General features: G+C 37.6%; 2 protein-coding genes across 2 annotated transcripts; both read right to left on the bottom strand.

Annotated features, from left to right (window-relative positions):
- Window positions 1–3101: 3101 nt before the first annotated feature.
- On the bottom strand, window positions 3102–5589 carry LOC145233832 (peroxiredoxin-like). Its single transcript, XM_080098614.1, has 6 exons — window positions 5401–5589; window positions 4691–4808; window positions 4521–4637; window positions 4334–4456; window positions 3809–3974; window positions 3102–3302 (listed from the first exon to the last, which is right to left on the bottom strand). The coding sequence occupies exons 1-6, from the start codon at window positions 5537–5539 to the stop codon at window positions 3234–3236; spliced, it is 732 nt and encodes a 243-aa protein (XP_079954740.1). The 5' UTR covers window positions 5540–5589; the 3' UTR covers window positions 3102–3233.
- Window positions 5590–7486: 1897 nt separating this feature from the next.
- On the bottom strand, window positions 7487–11053 carry LOC145234262 (uncharacterized). The gene is made up of 5 exons (XM_080099009.1): window positions 10932–11053; window positions 10644–10869; window positions 9992–10172; window positions 8915–9119; window positions 7487–8043 (listed from the first exon to the last, which is right to left on the bottom strand). The coding sequence occupies exons 1-5, from the start codon at window positions 11051–11053 to the stop codon at window positions 7875–7877; spliced, it is 903 nt and encodes a 300-aa protein (XP_079955135.1). The 3' UTR covers window positions 7487–7874.
- Window positions 11054–13333: the final 2280 nt, after the last annotated feature.

Raw genomic sequence — 13333 nt, 5'->3', positions numbered from 1 at the left:
TTGTTAGTTACTTCCTTGCATATTAGGTACATAGTTAATTAAAGCAAATGAAATTTCCCACGTTCCCACGTAGCATCGAATGCTGTGTTTTCTTGAAACGCGGATTTTTATTTGTGTATTTAACGGGTACTGTTAGAGCAGGGGTTCTTAAACTTTTGCGGTCGTGCCCCACTTGACACTATTTATTTAATCTCACGCCCCCCTTAATAAATATTAGCACTTATGATGTTTGCCTTGTTTTTCGGAAACAACATACATCGTAAGTCCGCTTTAAGCTACTGTCAAGTTAGTTCCGAACGTTGGAAAAAGCCACTTCAACACTGATAAGTTACGAAAAAGAAGGCTTTTTCGCGCACAGAGCCACGTTGCCAGTATTCTTGTAAACTACGCATATGTCGCCCAGAAATTGTTGATGCAAGTCAAGGCAATCTCTGATGCGAAATTAGGAACAAATAAAAAATGTACCGCCGACTATATAGCACAGGGGTCACCAAACTATGCCCCGCGAGGTCATTTCATCCGGTTCGCGACCCAATTTTTGGTTTGCCAAATCGTATTGATAACTTTGTTACATTCAAAAATTAATCTGCTCCGTACGAAAGTTTACTATTACGACATGTAGAATTAATATTACCGTACCTACTTTCATGGGATTGCAACCCCCAGGATTGATCCAAAGCCAGTTTTATCACGTCACAGATAAGGCAGAAAGTGTTTATTGTGCGCAAACAACTGCCTTATTTTGTTACTTGTGACGTAATAAGATGAGACTAACTATACAATTTAACAGATTTTAAATGGATTTTTAGAACGACCATATCTTGGCGCCGATATAAAAATCGCCTCGTGGGCTGGACATCCATTTCACAGTAATGAAGAGTTTACTTTAATTTCCAAACAATAAGTTCGAAATCAGCGCCGACATTATTCCTAAGCATTCATTTACAATTGTTTGCAGGTGAAAACATTGCAGCCAGATTGTGCTGCGCCCCCCTTGCGAACCCCTCACGCCCCCCTAAGGGGGCGCGCCCCCCAGTTTAAGAACCCCTGTGTTAGAGTTAGACAACTAGTAACATGCATGCAGGTACTGTTACGCGCGCACACACAATGCAAAACGAAACAGTAACTTTGTGCGTTAACTTGCGCGGCGCCAGTTTACCTCTTTAAGTTTCATGGTATAGAAGCGGTTGTAGCTAATTACTAGAAACTTTCTCCGTTGGTACATTAATTTCATAGTATATATTTTTTCCCCCTTAAATTCCTGACTTTTAAGTACATTTTAACATTTCTCCCTGACGCAGATTTAAACACTAAATTCCCTGACATGTCAGGGAAAATCCTGACGTATGGCAACCCTAAACTATACCATGAAACGTAAAGAGGTAAACTGGCGTCGCGCAGGTTAACAAACAAGTTACTGTTTCGTTTTGCAGTGTGTGTTCGCGCTTAACAATACCTGTTTGTTACTAGTTGTGTGACAATACGCGTTAAATACACAAATAAAAATCCGCGTCTCAAGAAAACACAGCATTCAATGTTCTGTTGGAATGTGGGAAGTTTCATTTACTTAAACTGTTTACCTTATGTGCAAGGAACCAACTAACAACAAAAAGTCGAATGTCGTGAGACATAAAAACGTTTTTACAGTGGCATTTTATTTTAAATTTGAAAAGGTCTTTGTGACTACCATTGTTTTTTTTTGTTCTGTGTGAAATTGGTCCGAATGGTCATAGAGTAGTAAAGGTTGGTGACCACTGATATATGTGCTTATTGTTTCAAGGATAGTAAGAGTAGTGAGCTTAGCCTAATAAACTTTAACCAAACAGAAGCCTATACGCAGAAAGTTAATTGACCAGGATCAGTATATCCTATCTAACTTTTTCTAGTGTCGCCATCCATGTGACTTCCAAATATTCTAAATGTATTCCGGAATAGAAGTGTGTGGATCGCAAAAAGGTTAACGCAGCGGTTCTCAAACTGGGGTCCGCGGTCCTTTATTGGGGCATTTTGCGGGAACCGCGGAAAGGTGGAAATAATTCTATATTCTTATTTGGCGTCAGTTTGTGCCACTGAATAAGTTTTAAAGTGAAAGTGAAAGTGATAATCGTCAGTCTCCATTGCTAAACAATAGGCTTTATTGCATGACAACTAACAAAAATGCAATTCTTCGTGCACAATTGTAATGTTTTTGTCTTGCCAGTGATGTCAGATTTGGATCATTGTTATGCGCAATTTTGCATAACTAGCTAAAATCCTGCAATCAACTTTAATTTTTCTAAAATACACATTCAGGCGTACGTACAGCGAGCTCTCCAAATAATGGCAAAGGGACAGTTTATAAAAAATACCGAAAAAGTTTGAGAAAAACTGGGTTAACGCAACCGAGATAAATTTTGTCAGGGATTTTGTATCATAAAATATGGCAACCCTACCCGAGAACCGCGTTTGAGAATCACTGGATTAAACTGAACGGTCTGACGATACGTCTTAACTGTTTATGACGTCATAATCTATATTGTGACATTTTGTGGTACCTGTTTTTCGCATTGTTTGCACACAATAGGCGTACAAAAAGCCTGACGGATACTTGGCAGGTAAAACTCTTCACCCCCACAAAATCTGTTTGAAAATCAAAATATTGAGCTGAGAGTTTACGTCACGACCGCCGGTACATATATTTTAATGAACATATTCACGGCCGCAGGTTATGCACCCCTGTCCTAGAATTATCGACTGAGAACGCTTACAAAGTGAGCTGGAAACGGAATTTACAAGATGGAAACTTACATTTCCTTTTGATCCAAAACACAAAATCTAGCCACAGTAGCCAAAATTTCTATTTTCACAAATAGATACAGCCGGGTAACCTGTTGGTTTCGGTTAACAAACCCAGAGTAACAGGTCAATTTGAGAAATCTCCAACTGTTAAAGCATGTTATTAAATGCTGTGTTAACGACCATGCTGCCTTACCTTCCGACTTTTATGTGGTCCTGCGAGAGAATATTCACTTGACAGACCTAAACATATCTTTTTGACAGAAATGTTGGGTTACTTCAGGTTAGTGATGGTGAAACCAAAAAGAAGGATAATCAAAACAAAATTTTCAGAAACTTGTTCATGTTTATTGCTTCGATTCCTTACAACCAAATGGATTCAAAGTAACAGTAGGAAAAATGAACTCTACAGACACTCCAAACACAACATTGCACCACACTTCTTTCTTGGATGTAACCTAAAGCTCTCCCTTTGCTTCGGATGTTTTGTGGAAATATTTAAGCTTGTCTTTGGGATCAGGAATAATCTGCAAAACAAAAATCCAATTTATTTCGTAAATAGTTTGCGGGTATTATTTTTTTTGTTGGACATGGCTTCATCCTTTAGTAGCAATTGTTACATAACACTTGGTCTTCTATTTTACCAAATTGTGATAGTATTGTTCTTGCAAGCAGGAATAAATGGGTTCCTTTCCCTTGTATACATATTTGTCATATACATTTTTAAATACGGTGTTTTTCAATGAATGTACATCTAAAAAAACTCTCCAACTAGATTTCAATGACCCAAACTAATGTGTTTTTGTGAAGTTTCACACATTTTGTCAACTTAAAAAGTTTTACGTGCAACCAAACAGGCTTAACGGCCAGTTAACAAATGGCACACCAAGCTGTCAATTGAAAGCTAAAATATTTTCCGAAAGGAAATGTGTTCTTACATGATATTACCAATCTTTGCCATCTCTTTTTCGACTTATTGTCAATTTCCTAACATCAACTTTCAACAATAATGTGGCACCAACTGTTGACTTACAGTATCCTTTCCTGGCTGCCAATTAGCTGGGCAGACTTCACCATGTTGATCTGTGTATTGGAAAGCTTGGACCAAGCGAAGAGTTTCATCAACCGATCTTCCAACTGGCAGGTCGTTCATTGTTATTTGCCTCAGGATTCCTTTGGCATCAATGATAAACAGGCCTCTGCATTTCCAAAGTGTGTCAAAGGGTGGCAGTAGTTATAAGTCATAATACTAAAGTACACTTGGCTTTCGGATAGTTACTGGAGAAGTGAGTATTTACAGATGGCAATTTATAGATGCTAATTTTAGTGGGTGATTGTAATTTGTAACACATTTATTTTCTGACACAAGGATCAGTGCATGTTTAACAAGTTACAGGTAAATTAAAAATCTAAGGAAACTTTCATTTTGCCTGCATAGGCAACTAAAAAATCAAGGAGAGACTTTGAACCTGAAATAAGTATTTCAGTATTTGTCTGTAGCTTTGGACTTAGTTTTATAATATCTGTATTGCACAGTACTCAGTGATCTGTTTCCAACCTGAGAGTATGACCTAAATCTTCAAGCAAAACTCCATAATCCCGAGATATTTTATGAGTCAGATCAGACAGAATTGGAATGTTCATTTTACCAAGTCCACCTTCAGATCGTGGGGTGTTAATCCTAAAAAACACACGGATGTTAATTAACATTCTGCAATCTCCTACAACTACAAAATGAAGTCTACCAGGCAAGATGAGTAAAGTGAGAGTCCACAGATGCTGCAATAACTTCTGTGTTGATCTTCTTGAACTCTTCAACACGGTCAGAAAATGCAATAATTTCCGTTGGACAAACAAAGGTACTACACAGAGCATCTATTTAGAATTTTGTCTTTATGTGTATGTGAGTACTTACAAATCCAGTGGATAAAAGAAAAGTACCACATATTTTCCCTTGTAATCACTCAGTTTGATATTGGTAACTTCGCCATTTTCAACAGCTGATGTTTCCCAGTCTGGAGCAGGTTTTGAAACTACAGTGAAATACAAGATGATATTAGAACTTTTATTATGAAAAAAATCATTAAACAAACAAGACACAATCATCTTTTGACTTCTTTTTTCTCTCTGCATAAAACTAACTTTGTACTAATTAACAAGCTAACTGACCTTCTGCATGTTTGGTGATACCTGAAAAATATAATCAACTAATATATGATTTTTTGCCGTAAAAACGATTTAACTAGTAAAGCACGGAAACAACAAACTGACATTATGTGTTCACTGAAACAAAAATCTTTTAGTTTCCTTTGCACTGAAAAGGTTCTTGTTTTGCACTTTGCTACTGCTCAGTCTGCAGGGTAAGGAATTTGCATAGGCAAGTCTTTTGTACTATTTTTACTACAGAGATCTGGTTGGTAACTAACATATTCTACAGACTGAGCCACTGCCAGTATTAAAATTGCTTTAGCTACCTTTTTAGTCATCAACGTGTATACACAAAATGCAACAAAATACAAAACTGAATGAAAGTGGTAAACTTGCTATTACTTTAAAGTATACAAACACGCACAAAAAATTTGGATAATTCTCTGAATGACAAAACAAAAACAACATTTATCTTACTTTGAGCTTTCGTTGACTGCAACAAATGGCTTGTGTAGCTTGGCCAAAACACACCGCCAGGAAACTGACTGGGATTTTCCTGGCAGTTTGTGAAGGAAAATACAAAGAGGAGAACAGCTAACGACAGTTTTCTTAGCATTTTAATTGGTGGAACACCTAGGATATCAAAAATGTTACGTAATATTGATCACTTTTGGAAAAAAGATTTAAAAAAACAATATGATAACGCTGCAAACATTGTCAGTCACACTTCGTTGCAAAGGCAACGGTTGTCTACTGATGCGGAACGAAAAAGACACGTGTAAACATAAAATAGTTTACGATTTTAGTGGGGCACAAACTCGAAAGTTGTGTAAATCGGGTTCTTACAAGACGTCCAGAATTTCGGCGAAGAATCTGTGTCTAGCAATAAATTAAAAAAATAATGGCATTTTGTGTGTATTTACAGGATCTTTTACGCAACCACTAACTATATGTGTAAGTATCCAGGAATAGTTAATGAAGCAACAGTGGTTCCTACTGTAGTCAGAATCAGTCAACAAATAGTGCTGCGCAAAAACTAACGCATTAAATAGTTTTATTTTCAAAGCGTTTGTCGTTATGTCCACTCCCGACAAAAGATCAGTAGCCGAACCTAAATAATCCGCAGACTGACAACGACGGCCAAAGCAACCCCAAAACCAAGATCATAATGCAATAATATTATTTTATTATAGTGACACCACTGTTTGCCTGGCAGTTGAACTTATCTTTTTTGTTAAAAGCGTGTAACGTTTGTCTTTGCGTGACGTCTCAAGTGATTCAGTGGACTTATTCGGCAAACCTACTGAATATTCGGTTTTGGTACGAGCCTATGCCTCTAAATAGCCTACAGATCTTTCGAACAATAGCAGTGGCTCGATTTGAATTACCTTTTTCAAAGACTTGACTTAACTTGACTTGACTTTGGACTCGTCACACCATGGGACTTAATTTGACTTTTTTTAACGAGTGTCAAATGAAGTGTTTTATTAAAGTTGACTTTACTTTAAGAAAGGAACGCTGTTGATGGGTTATGTTAGCTATAATGAAGTAGCGTCCGTTTTATGGTTAGCAAGTCGCGATAACCCGTTCTAAAACAATAACTAACCAAACCGCTGAAAACTTCCTTTCAAGACTTTTTCTGACTCGAACCCCTTTAATGACTTGACTTGAGACGGCCGAACATCATTTAACTTGACTTGGGACTCGAACCCCTACTGACTTGACTTGAGACTCGACTAATATAGGATTCGTTACCCAACCCTGCGCAAAAGCAATGACACTAGTTGATGTTGACAGTAATCAATTCTACACCATATGCCTAATTTCGTTACCGTATTATGCTTGATTGCAATTACGGCCACACGCGACTAGTAACGAACTCATACTCCAACAAGCATAAACCTACTTCCCATAGTAGGCTTTTCACCACAGCAGCCTTTTTGAAGCATTTATTCACAATAAAACATATGGCATAAGTTGGAGCAGTCAAATTCCAAACAGGCCTATAATTAGCCTGATCGGACGTGATCAAATAACAACACTTCCCATAGTTTGATGATGGGCTCTGTGGAAAAGCGATTGCTAATACTCTTTTTTGCAGACCAGTTAACGTGGTTCTTGCTCAATGTAAGTTAAAACGCCGCTTTCCAACCGATACAAAACAACATGACAGTCGCCCTTATTAACCACAATCTTTACATTTTGGTGTTGGTGCATACCCCATGCACACATAAGAGATCGCGGGACCCAGTTTGAGAAACGCTGAATTAGAGCATGCGATCGTCGTGTTAACTACACATGCAATACGATGTGGTTTATATTTAGGCGAAATAAACAAAAAAACACCTCAATACTTTTAAAGTACTTAAGGAAACGTAACAAGCGGTCAGATAACCCAGCTCACTTCAAACGTTTGAGCAGCATGCTGTATAGCAACTGACTCTAATTTCTTACGCCAACAGCTATGCATGGCCCATTGGCAACATTAAATTGGCGTTGATTGTGAAGAAACAAACCAGCAATTTTGTAAGCATCATTTTATTATTATTGAATTTAAGCGAAGAATTCGAACATCAACGAAATCCACGGCGAGCGACATTAGAATTATACAATTTTATGGAATAAAACAGCGAAACAAATCTACCGATGTATCGTGATGCCAAATGGCACTAGTAAAGTCAGATATGTAACAAACATAAGGTCGATATTGGACACGAAGCAAATCAAGGTGCTTCTTTTCATGGTTTTAAGCCGCCCTCGTAGATGTTTGTTGGTTTGGGATTAGAAAAACAACTTTTTATTACACAATATAAGCTTATAAACTATGCCATTTTTTCACGCATCTGTTATGCCTTTTAATTTGCGAAAAACCTAGCACTGTTAATAAGAGTGAAATATTTCGATTTGTTTCTTGCGTGTCGCTTTGGCCAAGATTGAAGCTTAGTCTCAAATCACACATCTGTTTCTTTCATGTTTTGCGCTTTCCAATTGAAAAGGGACTGTCTTTCAAGTGTCCACATTGGATCTAAAAGTCCTGTAGGTGAAGTCCGAATCAATGGCATCGTAGATGTTTGCATTTTATTAAAAGCAGAGTCTTCAATCTCACAGATGGTTGCAGTCCTACATACAAATATGTTTTTAGTTTGAAAACCAAGGCTTTAAGTACACCAAACGACAAAATAGGCTATTGGACTTAAATATTAAGGGGGGCGCACGTCAAAATTACGTTTGGTCCAACTTTATACCACAGATTGGATCGGACATGTCCAGCATGTTATAGCAAGAAAGTGAAACAAATGACAGGTCAAACTAGAAAGATGGCTTTTCAACATATTACCAATTTCTATAGTTCAGTGGTTCTCAACCGCCGGTCCGCGGACCGGCACCGGTCCGCGTCAACGTTTCGGCCGGTCCGCCAAATATATTACAATTTTATATCTCATTTGCAAAATGCAAGATGTTGAAGGCAGAGAAATCGTGTGGAAGTCAACGCTCTACTTCGCCTTGTAGAAACTTCATTAGAACCGCGTTTAACACGCATGATATCAAACAGACAGCAGTAAACTTCCCATTTAATTGAATTTTTCATACTTTTTTGATCTGCATATTTTTGTCGTGATGACATTTTGGGTTGATTTTGAAAGTCCACCGGTCCGCAAAATTATTTTTGAAAGTTTACCGGTCCGCAAACTTAAAAGGTTGAGAACCACTGCTATAGTTTACATGGTTTTTAATAGTTATCCACAAACACTATTTACGTACAACGGATACATTATTAGGTCCCTATTTTTACTTGGCATTTGTCAAAACAATGACCATTCTGGGTGAACTGCGCAGTTAAACGGGGTTAAAGAAGGATCAACACATAGATAAATGCCAATCACGTGCGTAAAGTTTACATCCCTTGGCCAATCGTGTAAAACAAACTCGCGGCAGACAACACAAAACGAAAAAAAGAAAAAAGAAAAACAAACACATCACAAACGCTTACTCAACGTCAGACACACAGCAGGAATCTTTTGAAGTAGCGTATTTTTCATTGCAATTTGCTTCTGGTGTCGGCTTATTACATTTCAAAGGCTTTCCTCTGAGTGCACGACCACCTTCCCAGTCACTCACGTTGTTGAAAACTTTTTTTACTGCTAAACCTATTTCATCCCGAGTTGCTTTATCGTGATGCGTGAATTGTAGAACATCTAAGGAAATAATAATAAAAAAAACATTTCCATTTTATCGCAATTGAAATGCCTTACTGATTTTATCTAGATATTGCACCAAAATTTTGTTGGTACGTCATATTAAAGGATTTATTACAAACATTGTTTACTATAATTCCAATAGATATAAGTTGCATTTGTTACTAAATTTTGATTAAGGTACTTATTTTACCAAGTGTTTTACAACATAAGCTAAACGTCCCACACTAAAGGTGTCGTGAGTAACGCCATGTAGCCTATCATGAATCTAAGTTAATATAAAATCTTATCAACAAGTACCAAGAAGCCCCGTGAAAAAAATATCGTACTTTAATCCTTGAACATTAGAATATATTACATCAAGTAGTTAGATAAACTACACAATTTCTCTGATAAAATTTAATCACTAGATTGTCCAAGTTTTTTGCAGGAAAAACGCGTATAAGATTATCGTCACTGACAAATGAAATGCGACATTAATTACAGTAACCGAAAACCGAAATGATAACTTAACACACATCATCAAGTAGAACAGAGGTGTTTTTACCATCGCCAAAATTGTAAACCTGTGTGAATCATTCCAATATGATCCCGCGGACTAAACTTCTAAACAACAAAACACGCTAACATGCAACTGCAGTGGTGTATACTTAAGCCTCGGTTTAGTCGCACACGCAAAAGAGTTCTGGTCTGGACCATCAACAAAAGCGTCCGGGCCCTATTTTTTTTGTTATTACTGAGAACGATCTTTGGCATATCGGCGCAAAACGTACCTTTTCTGCCTAAATGCATAGGATACTGTTTTATAAGCCAAACCTTTGAAAGGACACAAGCCAAAAGCCACAACAAATAAGAAGGCATGCGTTACTTACCTAGAAGGAAAGTGAATACTGCATGATCTTTAAAACATTTTTTCGTTTGCTGTCTGCCTTGTCCCAAACCACTCCAAGAAAATTGTAGGGCCAAGTTTTTTGTCATAAAGATTTTTACAAAATTCCGAAAAGTTGCACGTAGACCATCCATTTCAATGATCTTGGCCAACCTGACTTTATCCTAAAACACATGAGAACAAATACTTAGCTTAACAAAGTTCAGTTTAAAAAAATAATAAAAGGTGGCAATAAACATTTCCGATTTAATAACTGGAACTGGAACGATGACTTTCCTATGTATTTATAGTTTATATTGTCAATTTATATTTGTGTTCCTATTGGTACAAAAAACGTAGTAAGTTTTGCGGGCAGAAACGATTGGGTTCCCCGACACATGTAGTCTGCAAATTCGTGACGTTATTGGGCTGTGAAGAAATAACCAGCATGAGTGTAAAAATTTGAACAAGCACTTTTTCTTGACCAAACGCTTGGAACAAACCAGCGTTAGACAGAAAAAAGAAAGAAAAGGAAAAAAACATATAATATACGGAAAAAACATAGTTAAATTTAATTCTACTTCAATCGTTAGAAAAGCAGTGAACCACAAATGTTTGCTAAACATGCAACAACGTAAGTATTTGCGAAGACTTACATTAACCTGGTTTATAATACGTATTAGATCATTTTCGTTGTCGGCAGGAACTGGTATCCACCGCTCTTTGTTACATGTTGCTTTATCATAAATTATTTCCAGTATTTTGTCCAGTTTGTAATCGATCTTTTCCAGTTCAGCCCATATTAAGCAAAACTGGTCGTTGACCAATCTGCACAGAGACTGTGTGCACTTCTCCGGTGCCAGGGGTCTCTTTAAACTTTTTCTACGCAATAATACAACGACATCTTATTTTAAAAGAAGTGACATGTAGGCTAAATTGCACACCTTTGTATTGTCTCAGCGCGAGTTAAAGGCAGTACTGTCTTTTGGCCGTCTTTTGCTTCTTCTGTAGTTTTCTTCAACGGCTTTTCGTTTACGAAACACGATTTACCACCGATTTGACTCATAGCTAAGAATGCTAACCTTGATTTTGAATACAGTGTAGTAGTAGCCTAATCTGTAAGATAAAACAAAATAAATTTGTTTATTGTGACTTAAAGCGAATTAGTTGTCCGGTGCACATTTTGTGTTACGCGTTGTACAGTCACAGTGCACTTTTGCAATGTTTTATTGAAAGTTCTTTTACCCAACAACATTCCCATGTTCTAGCACTAACTGATTATAAAATCAGACATCTGGACGAGAAGGGAGTAGGCTACAAAGATTGTTTGACGTGAGTTAAGTGACTTGGCGATATCAAACAGTGGAAAGGTTTCCGTTACCAGCGGGACGCCTCCATTACAGTTTAGTGAAGTATGACCGAATAATGGATTGGTGGGAAAATTTCGCCCAGCCATTATTTTCAACCTTTTGCGACCTGTGAAATTGTTGAATTGTCTCAAAATCTCAATTCTGTTTAACCAGTGCAATTATGCTTTAAAACAGATCATGGGTCACAAACTGTTTTCACTAACTTAATTATGGACTTTTTTACTGTTTTTTTAACAAGTGTCGGCAATTTTTTTCACGCCACCTGTTAATTTACTTCTTCTGTCCATATTGCAATGAAAACATGTTTGTGTGTAATTGTACTTTTGTGCCAGATGATTGAATAGCAGCAGAAAGCATACATACCCGCGCGCGTGGATTAATTGCCGATGCCTGTTCTACAAATCTCATCGAAAGTCAGATAGTTTAACAGCGTAAAATTATAAAGTTGTGAGGAAAAGCTTTACTGAGCAATCTGCTATCTTGGGATTTTTAGAACGTATTCATTGAATACGTCTAAATTTCACTTATTATTGCTTCCAACTAAAATTCTTTTTGCTAATCAGTTTTTAAGAGATTTGCGTAACTGTGCTTCATAAATTTAGTGTTTGCAAGCCTTACCAACCCAGTAAGTTGCTTGAAACCCTTCGTCACAACCAGCAATGTACACAAGAAATTAATATGTCTACTTTTTGCCCCGTTTGGTTTACTTTCGTTGTTTACGAAGTATAAAACTCTGAATCATTTTCACGTTTAGTGCCCGATCGATTTTAACGCATTCTAATAACTCTGCATTTTGGTCTAATTTTTAATAGTTCTGACTCCGACAGTTCTTTTTTACACCGCTATTTCGTAACAATAACTTGAACTAGAAAACTGCTCTGACTTACGAAAGGAAATTATTGTGCGACGCCGTGGGAAAATTTAAACGACACATCAGGGAGTCGCTACGTACATGTTAGGTACAGAAGACCTAACAGAGTTGCAAGCGGGCCCGAAATCTGAGCCCGAACCCGGCCCGAACTCGAAAGTATAAGCCCGAAGCCCGGCCCGAACCCGAAACGTTTTTGCAAAGCCCGTTTAGGCCCGAAATTTTGATTGACAGGCCTATCCAAGAAAGCCTTGCAACAAAGGATGAGAAAGAAAAAAGAGAAAGACAACAAACACAATGAACAATAGTAGACAATGGGGTAAACAATACGTTTTAGAGGAGGGTGGGCATTAGGCCAAAGCCAGAGAATTGTTACGTAGCTGATTGATTTTATTAAATAAAAATGGCGGACACGGAACGTAAAGTCAGGCCCGTTTTCTCACAAATACCTAAGCCCGAACCCGGCCCGACTTGCAACTCTGATATGACAACCCTAAAATTGTTTTCTGTGGCTATCATTATACTGGACCAGGGGGTCCCAACTTTTTTGGTCTGTGGCCTAAATGTTTATTTAATAGCGATTCGTGGCCCACCATGTGCTATATATTTGGGCACACACACACACACACACACACAAATAACTCAAAAACAGGCGAAATGGTTTCTAGCTATTTATTTTTAATGAGATACATGCTCCTGAAATTTGGCTACAAGATTCGGATTCTTTGCTAAAATTACGTTTTTCAAAACAAAGCGCATAATATCTACAGTATAACAAAACAGTAGAATCTGTTCAAATGGCTCTGTGGCCCATTGAAAATGTCTTGGTGGCCTAGTACTGGGCCATGACCCACAGTTTGGGAACTACTGTACTAGCCCATATTTTGTTACACGAGAAATAAGACTTTTTACGACAAACAGGCTTCAGGAACGTTTCATTTGCACCCTTGGTGTTGTGTAGACTTCACTAATGTGTTCTGTTGCAACTAAAGGTTGGGATCCACTCATTTAAGTTACGTTTAAACGAGTTTGGTGTTGCAAGTAAATGTTGATGTTGGTGCGTCATACTTGAATGTTAAGTTAATCGCGCTAGCTCAAAGTACAATTT

The sequence above is a fragment of the Phallusia mammillata genome, chromosome 6 (assembly GCF_965637545.1).
Source record: "Phallusia mammillata chromosome 6, kaPhaMamm4.hap1.1, whole genome shotgun sequence".
NCBI classification, from domain to species: Eukaryota; Metazoa; Chordata; class Ascidiacea; order Phlebobranchia; family Ascidiidae; genus Phallusia; species Phallusia mammillata.
This window is presented reverse-complemented; position numbering and strand designations above follow the sequence as displayed.

Bases quoted from the DNA above. Each gene is read 5' to 3' on its own strand.
- LOC145233832 (XM_080098614.1), bottom strand. From the start codon at position 5,539: ATGCTAAGAAAACTGTCGTTAGCTGTTCTCCTCTTTGTATTTTCCTTC. The intron at 4,809-5,400 runs GTAAGATAAATG...ATTTCACTGTAG, and splicing joins GCAGTCAACGAAAGCTCAAA to TTTCAAAACCTGCTCCAGAC. The intron at 3,975-4,333 runs GTTGGAAACAGA...TTGGAAATGCAG, and splicing joins GATTTAGGTCATACTCTCAG to AGGCCTGTTTATCATTGATG.
- LOC145234262 (XM_080099009.1), bottom strand. From the start codon at position 11,053: ATGAGTCAAATCGGTGGTAAATCGTGTTTCGTAAACGAAAAGCCGTTG. The intron at 10,870-10,931 runs GTGTGCAATTTA...ATTATTGCGTAG, and splicing joins CGCGCTGAGACAATACAAAG to AAAAAGTTTAAAGAGACCCC. The intron at 10,173-10,643 runs GTAAGTCTTCGC...CATGTGTTTTAG, and splicing joins GTATTATAAACCAGGTTAAT to GATAAAGTCAGGTTGGCCAA.